Here is a 15,230-nt window from a genome sequence, read left to right on the forward strand (position 1 = left end):
AATAAAAAATTAAAATAAGGTTTTGAAAGTCACCCGCTTGCCTGATTGATACTTGCACCAATTCAGAGCCAACTTGGCTCCTATACCACTTGTTGGATCGTAAAGACGCTAGAGGGGGTGAATAGCGATCGTTGTTTTTTAGAAAATCAAGAATACGCAGTGAAAAAGAAACATGAAAGTTCAAACGCAAACACAAGTTTTTACTTAGTTCGGAGCCTTCGACGACTCCTACTCCAAGGTTCGTACTCATTGAGTGATTTCATTGGGCAATCACTATAAGTTAGAAAATAAGTTATAAGGATTTGATTACAAGAACTGAAATGTAGAATGAAGAAGAAGAATGAACAGTATATTCTCCCACAGGCTGACATGGATAGTTCATATAGGGGTGTTGTCATAGATAAACCTAAATTGATTCCCAATAGGTACGGAATGCCCCGTTGGTTATCTCATCCATTTGCATGCACTACTATTGCAGGAGAAGACCTTATGATTTATTCCCTTCCAAGAAGAATGGGGTCATCCTGGAGGGGCCGCCAAGGTTATTGTTTCACCTTTTTTTCCACATGGAGGGAGAGTATATTACACACCCCCCAAGAGTATGTGCCACGGCAGGGTGCCTTCTCAGTTTCTCGTACATCAACATCTAAGAATTGAGTTCTAGATTCAGCAAATATGTTAACAAATGAATTTTTTTTAATGGACAGTTGACCTAAGAATGTTGGATTGATGGGCCGCCTACTGTGAGCGCTTCCCGATTTACCCTAATGATTAGTAAAAAATTTCCATGGGACGAAACTAATTACCTCTAAAATTAATCAACATAAGTTGGATATCATCCCGAGTGATGTACCTAGGTTGATCCCTGGCAATCGGTCGTGAGCACCAACATCAATGCCTTACCTTTAGCATAGTGAATCCAAACTTATCTCCTTTTCAATATTGTCGACCCCAGGTTAAGGCCCGAATAGGTGTTAACGTAGCTCTGCCCGTGCTTGGTGTCAACTTCTAAAAAAAAAGAATACTGGTTGCAGAGTGATAAATACTTTCGGATTTATTTTGATCGTTAATGAAAAATTTTCAAAGGATCGGATCGAACTGATCACCTCTCGAATTAGTGGATTGTAAAATTAAATATCTAGATTACTTAGTTAAAAAAAAATGCTGGAATAGTATAATGGAAGAAGACTAGGAGCATCCAGGATGGAGTGTAGTGATAAAATGCTAAGAGAGTAACAATTTCAAAATTTGGGATTCCGATCTCGATCTATCTAAATTTTATTTTGAAGGTCGGCAATATACTTTTGTAATTGTAAGATTAGATATTTTTATGTAAAATTAATTGTAACTTTTGGCATGTGTGGTCGCCACATGACGCGCTATGCGTTTCCTTAACACTCCGTTAATTACACGTGGAGAAGCATGCATGATATATGAGATAAAGCTAACCGGACTAATTTAGGACAGATGGGAATGCGAGAGATGAGAATTGTCGTTTAATGATAGTTTAAAATATCACATGATTGAAGAGGAAATTTTTTTTTTATTTTTTTATCAGTTGAAATATTGTTGAATTATTTCGATCTGAATAAATTAATCAAGCAAGCTAGCTAAGATGGATTGACTTTATTTTCTAAAACAGATAATTCAGTCAAAAAAAAATACTCTATATCTAATCTTACATCACCTATTAAATCGAGTACGTAAGATAATCATAAAGTAACAGCAACGGCCGATCGAGCGATGCACTGATTGATAATTGGTTAACTGTGAAGTTCTTAGTCATGTTCTATTCCTTGAGTTGCCCTTAAGTTTAGGCAGGAGGCCACGTGACAATGGATTGACTTGAGTTTTCAGGACGTCGTCGAAGTTAGTTATCACATACTTGAATGATTGAGAAATTATCCTTTTAAAATGACGGATTTGTAACAAGGTAATTTTCCATGTAATTTTTATTGGTAAATAAATTTTTATATGCAATTTTTATACATGAAAATCTTTGTTTTTAATCCTTAGTTAAATATATTTACCTAATTGTTCATGATATTTTTAGGTATAAAAAATCTAAAAATCAATATAAATCCTCTTAAATTCATTACATTAAATTAGAATCTAGTATATTTTCTATCAAATTGAGTACAATTTTTTTTTCACCTCAAAATATACTCAATTTTAGTTTAATGTATTGAATTTAATAATAATTATACTCATTTTTAGACTATTTGTATCGAAAATATGAGAGTTAATTTCGATAGAAAATATATTCGATCCTAGTATAGAGTGCTGAATTCTATTGTAAAGTGCTGAATTTAACAAGAATTATATTTCTTTTTAGATTTTTTATACCTAAAAAATAAGAGGGATAATTTTAATAGAAAATATATTATAATCAAAGATTTTTCTCTAATTTATCATTACAACAATAACAAAATATAAAGTAATTAATGAAAGAAATACAATATAATATTAAACAGAATCAATCATTCATATTCATGATCGTCTCTTTTGTGCAGCGAAGTTTAACAGTGCGTGGCACGGACACTGAGACGGGTTCGATTTGAGGAATGCGACCCGAATTCCAGTGAAGCGGGTCCGATTCCAAACTCTAGCGTGTCCTACAAGGCAAACCAAAATCCCGATTGTCTCGCAATAGACAAGAAAAAGACAGAGAAATCGATGTTGAAATTGAAATAAATCCGAACGGTTGAATTTCGACGAAATTGCCCTGTCTCCATTTTCTTTTTCTTTTCCTTTTTTGTTTGAAATTTTTTTTATTTATTTTATTTTTAAAAAAAAGAATTTTAAGGGTTAAATCTGATTGCAAAAGACGAAGTCACCTTAACGGTCCTTTTTAAAAAAAAAAAATAGATAGAAAATGCGAGATGATTTAAAATAATAGTTACGTCACCATTAACCGACTCACGTCCATTGAGTGGCCGATTAATCTCAGTGCGACACGTCACGTTGCCGATTGATCTCTAGATGACCCGCACTGCGATCGGATAGCGTATCATTAATTATTATGCGGAAGGAGTCAATCCAATTGACTCAAATCTCCTAATTTTTTTTTTCTTTTTAATGTCAATTGCTTGTTTGAATTGTTTTTCATAATTGTCATGCTCCTATTTTTTTCTTCGCATTTTACGTCGAATTTTATATATTAAGAATTGAATCGATTGTCCTATTTTCTTGATTGCATCATCAAACATTGATACTGATGTGGAATATTTACTTTTCAACATTTGATTTTTTTTATTTATTCAATTTCCAATTTTTCTGGTTGCTCAAAATAATAGTTATAACGAACTAAGACTACGTTTACCAGGAGGAAAAGACTGAATAGTATGAGTCAAATGTCAAGCATGTCTGCCTTCTGCTGCGCTCGAAGAGATTTACAAATTATAAGTCAAGAGAATTGAATTAATCCACTTTCCTTTTCTGTTTTTTTATAAGATTTATAATAATTAGTGTGTTTTTTAAATGGATTTGTAAATTTAAAATATTAGTTATACTCGTGAGTGTGTGGTGGAATGATAAAAAAAAAACTTTAGTAGAATCCATAATCTTTTAGCCATTTTATGATGCATCCAACTTTCGAGAATATATATCAAAGATGTATTATACTTTGATATTCACTAAAATATGTATTTGGTGATTAAGATATATATTTTCTACTTAATTAACTCTACTAACTACCTAAAAATTGAGTGTTTAATTTCTTTTAAAGTATCATTTTTTTTCTTAATGTCTTTTATATCGTTGCGTGCACACACTGCATATTGCATTGTCTCAACTACAAGAATCAAATTATAGTCCTTAGATAATTAGTTAATTCAGTAGAATGTCTCAATTTGATACGTAAATGACATTGATTCCATTGTCTTCTAGCTTTATATTCAAATGCACAATAGCCACATCATTTGACTCTCTAATAAACTTCTCCAAGTCCCAAAATTGTTAGTCAACATACATACAATTGTCAAGCCATGCACATTTACATTTACATTGTGCCACATTCAATCTTAAAATTTTAATCTTTCAATTATGTCCTCCATCATGTTTCCCATTAAATAATACTTGTATTTTTAAACAAGTCTGAAAAAGTTTAAGACACTCCCTTGGAATAGTGCTTATTATACCTCAAGTTCTTTCACAAACATCTTGTTATTTGCATTTACTCTTTAATTTGTCTGGATGTCACCGTTCTACTTATTCAACTCTACCGACAACCTATGGTACGATAGTTTCTCAAAAGACATTTTACTTTTTATATTTATCAAATGATGCACTTCTTTCTCAAAATATCTTTTTTTATTAAAAGTGTATTGGCTCGACATTTCTGAGTTGCTTCCTTGAATAAATAGGTGAACCATTTACTGATCTACACCCGCAACCAATTAATGCACGCATGTGTTCCAAGAGCTAGGCAGAACAGTCTACTCTTTTGGTTGTTTCTTTGGATAGATTTGTTTGTCTGTCTGTTTGTGCTCAGCCTGCCATTGTGGACTTGACACAAGCATGCAGTATGGAAAGAACCTTAATTGATCAATATGATAGGTTAATAGTTTGATTCTGAGGAATAGGGCAGTCAAAAGTAAACAGATGCGAAGTCAATTTTGCTTCATTTTTATTATTATCTTTTTACTCGGTCCATTAAATTGGCCACCGGTTGTTTGAGGGAAGAAGTGTCTGACTGCCTCCTCAGATTTTTAAGATGGCCATTCACACAGAGAGAAGATAAGTAAATGAATGATGACTGAAAAAGCAAGTGGATGGAGTGGATGGAGAGATGAGTTATACAAGATATAGGGATGTATACCCCACTAATCCTGAGATTCTATCTCAAGATCCTTATATGATAAATAATCATCCACTTACCATCTTAGCTATGCCTAGGGAGGCAATTTACAAATTATTCACGATCACAGTAGCAGTGGCCCAAGTCTTTGATGTATAAAATGGAACAAGAATCAAGACTTACACATGGCACGTAAATCAACATGTAGTTCTTGATGGAAGGAAAAGCACTATCCATTGCAAGTAAATCAAGTTCACTATCCTTTTTAATCCCTCAACAGGCAAATCAAAACATTAAAATTCAAATTCTGACATGAACACCACACATAAGCAAATCTTGCTATATAATAACGCGCGTTACATTGACCAGATTATAAATGATAACAATAAATTTTCTATAAGAAATAATGCAAAACAAACGACACCACCGAGATTACTTTGTCCGAGCTATGGGCCATCTGCTGTCGAACTCACGACAGTTATGTCCAAGCTGCTTTCTTCATTTTCAGGGGAGATTTCCCGGACATCAGCTATTCTTGCATTGGATGACCGGAAACTGGCCCACTCTACATCACCAATTGAATGAATTTCAACTCCATCTTCTGCAAGCTGAACTGCAGTGCCGTCAGAAACTGGGACTGATCCTGAATCACTTAAGCAAGCTTTATCCACATCATCAGTGACAGAGCATGACTCTGATCTTTCATCACAGATTTGCTTTGGATTACTTTGAAATCTGATATTCGTGAAGTGGAATGCATTTACACAAGCACTTTCAAAAATGAAAACAGGTACAAGTGAACCTTGATAATAGTACTATGTACGAAACAAAGACACTTATAAGAAATAATCTAAACGTTTTGTTCCTCAATATCAGGAAGTCAATGAAACATGCTAACCATCCAAAATGTCATGAAACTAAAGGTCGTGTCCCCTCAGAACGGTCTAGTGGCTAGCGTATGAGATGCTGCCACCATGAGGTCTGGGGTTCAAATCTCGGCATAGTCGAGGTAAATGCCTTCCTCATACGCCAGTCATTATTTCAAAGGCTAGTAGCCACCTGTGATTTACGTCCTCCGTGTTGGCCCTGGGACGGGTTAGCGGGGGCGCTTAAGAAGAGCGTAGTCACCTTTTGCCACCATGATACTAAAGGTGGCCCCACGGGGGTGCCAAGTTGGCTAGAGGGTGATAGATTTGCTACAATGGAACAGAATCAAATCCCGACAGACGCATGCCCTCGGAGAAAAACTCTTCCCACCCACTAGCCATTTGGCGGTCGGTTATATGTTGACCTCGTGATTTACATCCCTTCATATAACCCGAGGACGGACTGTGAGGGGGCGTTTGAGATAAGTGCAATCACTTTTTGCTACAATGAAACTAAAGGTAAAGCTAAACACATGAAAATCTAGCTTCAATGTTTAGTATAGAGCTAATAGTTATAAAATAGAAGCATGTCAGTTAAGAGTGGAACTTGGTTGACGTACACATTTTTGTATGGACTAATGCAAATGGTACCTAGAGGTTTGTGCAGGGTCAGAGCCTTTCCTCTGTCCAACACAGTTTAACTTGTGTAATTTAGACCTGTTATTCTGTCACACTTGTATTATAAAAGAGGATTCATATATCTGTTGGCCGTGGGCATAAGAAACCTTGCCACACAAGCACTTTTCTCCAGTTCAATCTTGTCTTGTGAATCTTTTGCTCGTCTTATTTCTGTTTTTCTTGCTTCTCTAGAGTAGTACTTCCACAAAGGTTTGGAAAGAGACAGGCCAGGAATGAATGAGAGTCATGTGATTAAGCAGTGTTAAACTGAATGTACTGAAAGATATTTTCAACATCCTCTAGGAAAAATAAAAGGGTCTCTGGATGAATATTTAGTTACATTTAAACTGTATATGTAGGTGAACTACAAGATACCCATCGACATGTTACTTCAGCAACTAGCCTTATTATCTTAAAAATAATTTGCACTATACTCTCTATTTGTTTCCCCCATTCTGTGCTATCCAAGAACACAGATAAAGATAATAATCATTGGAATGTGTAGGTGACATGAAGAATGCACATAGATGCCAAAGAAATTCAGTAGAAAAAAGTGCCATGGAGCAAACCTATCAACTTGTGATTGCAAAAGAGTCATAAGTGCAAGGAGATCCTCTTTTTCCCTTACAGCAGCAACTGCTTTTTCTGAAGCATCCTTTATCTTATCCTCAGCATTAGCTTCTATAACTTTAGCCCTTTCTTCAGCTCTGACCACTGCTGCTTCTAACATAACCGCTTGTTCTCTAGCTTTTGCAAGCTCTGAACGCCATAGGTTTCCCTCCTGTAGTGCAGAGTCTCTCTGTTTAAGTAACATTTCTTTCTCTTTGCTGAGCACCAACACCTTTTCCTCTAATTCACTTAACTGCAATTTTAATGTAACGACAAGAAAAAAAAATTTCTCAGCTAGACTCAGTAACAAGCAAAATTAAAAGCATGATACTAAGGGATGTACTGAAGGGAAGTCTTGGCGCAACGGTAAAGTTGTTGCCATGTGATCAAAAGGTCACGGGTTCGAATCCTGGAAACAGTCTCTTGCAAAAAACAGGATAACGCTGCGTACAATGGATCCTTCCCCGAGACCCCGCATAGCGGGAGCTTCGTGCACCGGACTGCCCTTTTTTTTTATACTAAAGGATGTACTGAACCCCCAATAAGTTACAGGTAGGCTCAACATGGAAAGTCACCAAATGGACCTGATCATATATCTATGTGCAAAGCCCATTCAAGATTGACTATATAACAAATGATAATTTGATTCCCACCTGATTTGCAATACTACACATTTGCCAATTTTAAGTTCAGGAATAACCTATTCTTGTAGTATGTGAAAACCTTTACCTCTCATAGGTTTAATTTAACATGAATAAAAGTGGACACATTATTGAACAAAAGTTCAAGGGAAATTACTTATTTCAATCAAGAATAAGGTTTGCCATATATATATATATATATAAAAACTAAGCTTGCTCAAAAAGTTATCACCAAAAGTGTTTACATTATGTCTCATGTCATCTTTTGATTTTGATAAACATATTATAAAATTTTCAATTTTCTTTTCTACCTTCCTTTTTTCTTGTCGAAAATAAAAGATTAATTATTCTAATTATTTCCTCTGTATGAAGTAAGAACTAACCACCGTGTATGAAATGATAATCTACATCTGAAATGCTGAGCTGTGCTAAATTTGTGTTCATCTAAATTAATCCTTACATTAGCAACAACATTATTTTAGCAAGCTAATCATTGCGAAAAAAATGGGATCAAGATCTTTCATTGTAACCTTTTCATCCAAACATAATTGATCAGTTAGAACAAAATATGAAACATTTAAGGGTAACAAACATATTTGGATATTTTGGTTGGGTTTTTCATTTATTATATATATATATATATATATATATATATATATATATATATATATATAATTTCAATGATATTAATCTCCCTCAATCAACACTAAGACCAGAAGTTGATATGCACCAAGCATATGTTAAAGAACACTTTATAGACCAAATTAAGAAAATAGAAGCTGTAGTTACCTTAAGTTGTGATATCTCAAGATTCTTCTCTGCATCCTTGGTTAAGTGTTGAATTTCCTCACATGCAATTCTTCTCGCCTCATCCATTGCACGAGCAGCAGAAGCAGCAGCTTCAGCAGCTTCAGCAGTCTCTGTCAGCTTATCTGCAATCTCTTTTATTGTGGAATCTCTAGCCCGAATATTCTTAGCTAGCTGCTGTAATTCCTCATCTTTCACCCTTAAGGTTTCCTGTGTGATTCAGGAAGAATATAAGGGAAGTTGGAATTTCTCAAACACAAAAGATAAAGATAGGAAGGATTTCGAGTCTATCAAGAATCAAATACTCTGTTCATCACAGCACAGATAGAACTTTAAAAATGTAAATGGAGATTAGCAGCGGAATCTGTCATGAAGATAGGCATATATGTTTGAGTCTCCAACCACCTTTCACAAATTAAGTACAATTTGTAAGCTCAAAACTATTTAATTCTACTAGTAATCATGGCTAGATACACCCTCTGCATAATCAAGGTGAAACCATAGTGAGAAACAGGTAGCATCTTTGACTCAAAAGCTAATAGACACTACCTAAAAGCTATTGGCTTCTTTTATACAACAGAGGTAGATCTACTTAAATGATGAGAGAAAAGGAGAAAGTAAAGTTTTGTCCTAGTGAAAATGATGATTGCCTCCCTCTTTTTCTCTCTAAGGTGATTGGATCTCTTAGATAAATTAAATTTACAGTATCCTATAGGCTACTACGGTAGCATAGATATTGATACTCTTTTGAGTAATAATATTATATGATGTTTTATGATATAATTATAAGATTACGAACATTGATTATGCAATTGATTTTTCACTATTTATTATTTTATATAATTTTAAGTTATTTCATTGTTGTGGTGAATTTATTATAGAATAGTTTAGTTACTAGATCCTTTCTAAGTATTTGTAATTTTGACTTTGTCATATGGCATGTAACTTATATATCATGCATATGCAAATCATATATCGATATTTTGAAGGTGTGCTTTCACTTCTCCTCAGCAAGCGCCTGCACCTAGGCCCTAGAACCTCTCAAATTTTAGTGTAAGCTAGATCATTAAGGCATGCAGGAAAAAGAATAGTTGTAAGAAGTTCAACAAGGATGAACTTTTGCAATACTACAGATGTTAACTTGTTTCATTTACTATACAGTAAGATGCATGAACTTAAGTTCATTCAATTTTGGCTTCACATGCTCACTTATATAGGATCCTTGTTATGTGTCCTCAATGGACTCTTATGCATAGGTTATTTTCAATGCAGTTGTAGTTTCAGGCATTGATCTTTTTCCCTCAAAGAAATGCTCTGAAGTATTTGGTTATGAAAGATCAATTCTTTAGATAGCTACAATAATTTCATAACAGTAAGATCATTAAGGTAAGCTTCATTGGGATAACCATAATACCTTCATGACAGTAAGATCATCAAGGTAATCTTCATTGGGCTTATTAGTCACCAAGCCCAAAGCTGCTCTCATCGAGATTTTCATTGCTGCTTCAATTTCTTTTGATGCTTCCATTGCAGTTGAGTTAGCAGCAGCTACCACAGTAGCAACTGTACCAAACTTTGTGGATCCATTCCCAGTCAAGTTATTTACTGCATCTCGATGAGCTCGCAGCACCAGCTGGGTTGCACTGATGACAAAATCAACATCAGAAAATCAGATATATTCCAAAACAGTTTGATAGGTTTAAAAACACAGAAATTATAAGGAATCAATTCAGGACTCAAATAAACAAAGTAACTGAGGTTGTACTTGCTATTCTAAAATGTCAATTCAAACGGATCCAAGTTAGTCACAACAGCTATCTTGTGTGGTGTATGTTGTGGTAATGCAAAATTATGTTTGAGCTTCCACAATCTTACTGTAAAGTGGATACCCAAGCTTTTGCAGCACCAGGTGTCTCAGCACAAAGGAAATAGTCCTTCTTCTGAGGAGTTGCAATGTCTTAAAAGCTAATTAAGAAATCAAATCAGATGAAGACCCAAAAGCAATAATATAAGTGATGATAAGTTAATGAAAATCAGAACAAGTATTTTGTATAAGATCAACTTAAAATTAAGGCATATGGATACAGAAACAGCAACCATCATACTTTGGCAACCCACTGCAGTGAGGAAAAGTAACAGGTCAGAAACCAAGAGATCAATAAGACAGCATGAATGCACAACATTCCATGAGATACTCTTACTGAAAATTTATAGGAGACATGGTGATTGTGCTGTTTGAATCAAAAACAATAGTGCCCCTGACAACTGCTTCATTTCTCCGAGTCCTATGCCAAGAAAGAGTAGCCTTTTCAGTACCCTAAAAGCATCGAATGGCTATAAAGTAGATTATTATACTGAAAGAAGGCATGGTGTCCTACTTGTATTCCATCTTTCCAGTTGTTGGATCCAGTATAACCCATCGCTCATTCCATTTTCTTAACTGAGCAACAAAAAGGTAATTAATTCAACTTTAATCAGATGATTCAGAACTCTCTACTAAAACTAATGCATATTGAGAAGCCAGTGACAAAAAATTAATGTAACATGAAATGATAGGATATGATACACAATAAGCAGTATTCTGATGTTACTCACTTGGCTGGATTATGTAACTAAATATCAGAAATCAAGATTAGATGTATACAGACCATACATATTCATACCATACACTTGTTGTGCAATGTCCTTAGGCCACGTGTCCAAACCTATTTGTATGCATTATCATATTGGAGAACTGGTCCTAACTCCTAATAATGCTTTCTCTGTTGGAATGTATACTAAAAGCCTAGCTTTTGTAAATATTTATTTTGAAATTAAAAAATCATATTTGGTCAATATCTACATTTATTTGTTAAATGTAATTGTTCAATTAATTTATATAGTAGATAACATGGAGTGTGATGTCACACTCAGAAGATCATGTTATCGGTTCTTTATAAATTATAAACAGTTGCTCACGACTAAGATGGAAAGGAACAAACCATCGGAATAGTCGTAGTGTAATTAAGAATTAGTTTATCTTGATTAATAAATTACACTGGTACACTCTAAGTGTATTGAGTAGGACCATTTAGGTAAGTTCTTTTTGTACTGACTTAAGAACTAGACCTTAGTTATTATGGAAGTGTGTGTTCTTAATCATAATATAATAACAAGCACATATATTTAATATTTATTTCTTTGACTTATCAAAGAGTGAGGTTTAGCTCGATAAATCAATATGCCCGATAAGTTGGGAAATAATATTACTTATAGTGTGTGTTGATTATAGAAGGAATCTGTGTCCTAGTTATCTAGGTTGAGAATGTCCCCAAGAGGAGCTCATAAGGATTGTCATGTTAAACCCTGCAGGTGGACTTAGTCCGACATGACAATGAAGTTGAGTGGTACTACTCTTGGAGCTAGATATTAATTAAGTGAGTTGTCAGTAACTTACTTAATTAGTGGACATTCGTAATCTTAAACGCAGGGAGACTAACACACTATAATAAGAAGGAGCCCATAATGTAATTCGGGATTGGTGCGGTAGTGCGATAATAACTCTCTAGTGGAATGAGTTGTTATCGATGAACTTGAGTTGTGTGTTCGGGGCGAACACGGGATACTCAAGCTCATCGGAAGACCAAAACCAATTTCTCCTCTAGGTCCCTGTCGTAGCTTTATTATAGCCTCAAGTTCATCCAAATGTAAGGCTCTTCTTGGTGTCCAAGAAGTGGGTCGGTCCAATGCTTGGTGACCAAGCAAGGGCCACCAATCATTGGGCGGCCCTTGGTGACCAAGCATAAAGGGGCCGACCACAATAAATCAAAAAGGGAGGGTTGTTTTGAATTTTTAAAATCTTCTCTTTGTAGAAAACTATAAGTTTTAAAAAAGAGATTTTAATTTTTAAAACTTTCCTTATTTGAATTAGGCCACATGTCTTAATAGAGAGTTTTAAAAGTTTTAAAACTTTTCTTTTTTAACCATCCTCATGGTTTAGGAAAAAAGGAAGATAAGTTTTAAAATTAAAATTTTCTATCATCATGATAAAAAAGGAAATTTTATAAGAAAAGTTTTAAATTTTAAAACATGGTTTTAATTTTTAGAACTTTCCTTTTTTAACTCCCACTTTAGGAAAGAGAGCTTGTAAATTTTATAAGAGAATTTCTTCTTGTAAAATTTTTAAAAAATATATTTCCTTTTTCCCTTGATGAGGTAGCCGGCCACCTTGCTTGGTGCCCAAGCAAGGGGCCGGCCATAATTAAAATAAAAATCATCACAAAATCAAAATTGGTGATTGATTCAATCAAGAGGAAAGAAAAGGAAAAATAAAAAGGGAAAAGGAAAAACTAGAGGATGATTTTATTTTTTGTAAAAAGTTTTTCCTTATTTGCCTTGGGCAAGTAATATAAAAAAAAGGGTGAGGGGGCTTCATGAGACACAACTCTTATTCTCTTGCTTGGAGACCCTCTTGGTGTGGCCGGCCCTCTCCCTTCTCTTTTCCCTTTTGCTCTCTTCTCCTTGGTGGTGGTGGTGGCCGGATTTTAGAAGAAGAGGAAGAAGTTTTTGGGTGGTGGTCATCTTGGAGAATCATCGCCCACACGACGTCCAAGGCAAGGCGAGGCGAGGAATATGGCAGAAGATCTCGAGGTCATTAGCTTACAAAGAGAAGGTATAACTAGTAATTTTGTTCCGCATCATACTAGTTATTTTCTTTGTAAGAATTCTAAATACAAAAGGCAATTAGATCTAGTTTATCGAATTTATTTTTCGAGTTTGTGTTTTCTTCTTTTTCGAATTTGTGATTCGATTGTTCTTTTTGGTTAACTTAGAATTATTTAAGGAAATTAAATATTAGCTTTCCTTAAAAGGCTTTGACTAGGCGGTGGTGGTTGCTCCCATATCCAAGAAGGTCATGTGCCTCGCCATGCAATCCTGGAAACGAATTTTGGAAATTAATATTTAATGGAATTAATAACATAGGTGGATTTGAATCAATAGTGTTAAGTTCCGCTTGCGATTCAAATCTAAACCATTAAGAACAGATAAGTTAAATTTGGAATTAATGATGTTAAGTTCCGTCTGCGATTCCTAATTTAACTTCTAAAGAACACAATAGGTTATTTAAGGAAAGGTTCGACACTTGTACAAAAATTTTTGTATAGTGGAACCGGTACGTTTTCCTAGGACTAACCAACATACTCCAGCTTGATGACTTCATTGATTTGAATACTATTAACAGTAGTCCTATATGGAGCTTAATGGAGGGATGACAATCAAGTGTCCATGCTTCAGCCGAACCCCTTAGGACATGCCAGGCTCACACTATCAATTTCTTTCCTCTTGCTCTTTCTGGACACTTTCTGGACACATGGCTATCATGTGTCTACTAAAATGAAAGTATAACAACTGTACCCACAAATGTCAAACTCCACACTCCTAATTTTAACCACCCACTTTCTATGATTGCCCTTTTCACAGCGTTCCTTAAATCCAAGAACGAAATGCTTGGTAAGACGCAAGTGGGTGTCACATCCAAAGTTCAAAGCACATTCTTCTCAGGTTTTCACTCCCTTATGGTCATCAACATCAAAGTAATTGGTTGCTGTTGGTTTTAATCCTAGCACAAAAGAGGCAGAGCAGAGAGCGGAATGAAATGGTTAGAGAGAGACAACAAAGCTACATATCATTTCCTCCCAGGCATGGTAAGGTCTTCCCTGATTCTGGCTGGACCAAAAAAAGAACTCTTCGTATCCTTTGAGGGTCGATGGAATTGATGGCTAGGACAAACACAAGTTGATGGCAATGATGATGATGACAACGATGACGAAGAGGAAGAATGCTTGGTCCAACTCACTCAAAGTCATATATGTCCCCCATGGTTGGATTCATTTTGTGCAATTTTTTATGTTTGGTCCTTATCGATTGGATAAGAAAGACTTGTTAGTATTTGATGTAGCACAATGTGTGCCATCAAAAGTGAATTTTGAGTATTGTGTTATTTAAATGAGGCTTTGATAGAGGCTCATTAACAACTAGGCTTTGGATGCTTGAGAGATTGAAAAGGAGGCTTGCTTAAGAGAGATAAACACCTCCCCCCTCTCTAAAATTGTGGTCTGGAGGGAAAGCTGAAACGCAAAATCAATGGGATATGATTCTACAAGAAAACTAAGATACTAAAGAATTTATAGTTTTGGTGATAAAATCAACAGCATGACTTTACAGGACCTTTAGCCCTCTATGGTTATATTCGAATGATCAAGAATGAAAAAAAATAAAACCTGATCATAAATTATTCAATAAACTAATTTCAAAGATCTAACTTTAAAAGGCATACGATTGATGAATGGAATTTCTAAGAGCAGAATGAGATTCAAAGCCACACCGTCTCGGATCGCTTAAGAAGCGGGCCCTGCAGCAAGCACCTCCCCGATCCTGACGTCAGCTGCCGCTTGATCCTCTCCAAGCTGCTTTCGGTGCCTTCTACCATCTGTTCCCCAAAACAAAGAGCCGTAAAAAGACATGACCTTGAGCGTGAGAAACATCACAGAAGAGGGAATGCGAAACCCCTAATCGGGTATCAAAAACACCATTACGTACCGTGGAACTCCCATTGGTAGCCATTAGCAAGGAAACCGGAGATTGGATCTGCCGCGTAGGAAAAATTAGGTTTTAGATAAGAAATTAATCAGGGAAGGAGAGGAGGGTGGAGGGCTTGTAGTTGAGACTGTTGGGTGGGCTCGACGACCAGCGGTTGCCGCCGACATATACGCATATAACGCCTGTTATTTGAGGGCAGATTGCAGAAGCTCGGCAGAGCCGTTATATAGCGAGGGATTAAGTAGCAATTCG

At 35.5% G+C, this 15,230-nt stretch overlaps 1 protein-coding gene across 1 annotated transcript; it reads right to left on the bottom strand.

Moving 5' to 3' along the window:
• Positions 1-5,013: 5,013 nt before the first annotated feature.
• LOC122037943 (switch-associated protein 70-like) lies at positions 5,014-15,159 on the bottom strand. Its single transcript, XM_042597439.1, has 10 exons — positions 14,979-15,159; positions 14,764-14,868; positions 10,778-10,839; positions 10,601-10,684; positions 10,485-10,516; positions 10,275-10,356; positions 9,814-10,042; positions 8,382-8,609; positions 6,912-7,204; positions 5,014-5,533 (listed from the first exon to the last, which is right to left on the bottom strand). The coding sequence occupies exons 1-10, from the start codon at positions 15,000-15,002 to the stop codon at positions 5,245-5,247; spliced, it is 1,428 nt and encodes a 475-aa protein (XP_042453373.1). The 5' UTR covers positions 15,003-15,159; the 3' UTR covers positions 5,014-5,244.
• Between the last annotated feature and the right edge of the window lie 71 nt (positions 15,160-15,230).

Source organism: Zingiber officinale, chromosome 1A, assembly GCF_018446385.1.
Source record: "Zingiber officinale cultivar Zhangliang chromosome 1A, Zo_v1.1, whole genome shotgun sequence".
Lineage (NCBI taxonomy): Eukaryota > Viridiplantae > Streptophyta > Magnoliopsida > Zingiberales > Zingiberaceae > Zingiber > Zingiber officinale.

Excerpts from the sequence above, each read along its gene's own strand:
- LOC122037943 (XM_042597439.1), bottom strand. The coding sequence starts at position 15,002 with ATGGCTACCAATGGGAGTTCCACG. Across the intron at positions 8,610-9,813 it reads ATGATCTTACTGTCATGAAG|GAAACCTTAAGGGTGAAAGA; the intron begins GTATTATGGTTA and ends TGAATCACACAG. Across the intron at positions 7,205-8,381 it reads TTGAGATATCACAACTTAAG|TTAAGTGAATTAGAGGAAAA; the intron begins GTAACTACAGCT and ends TTAAAATTGCAG.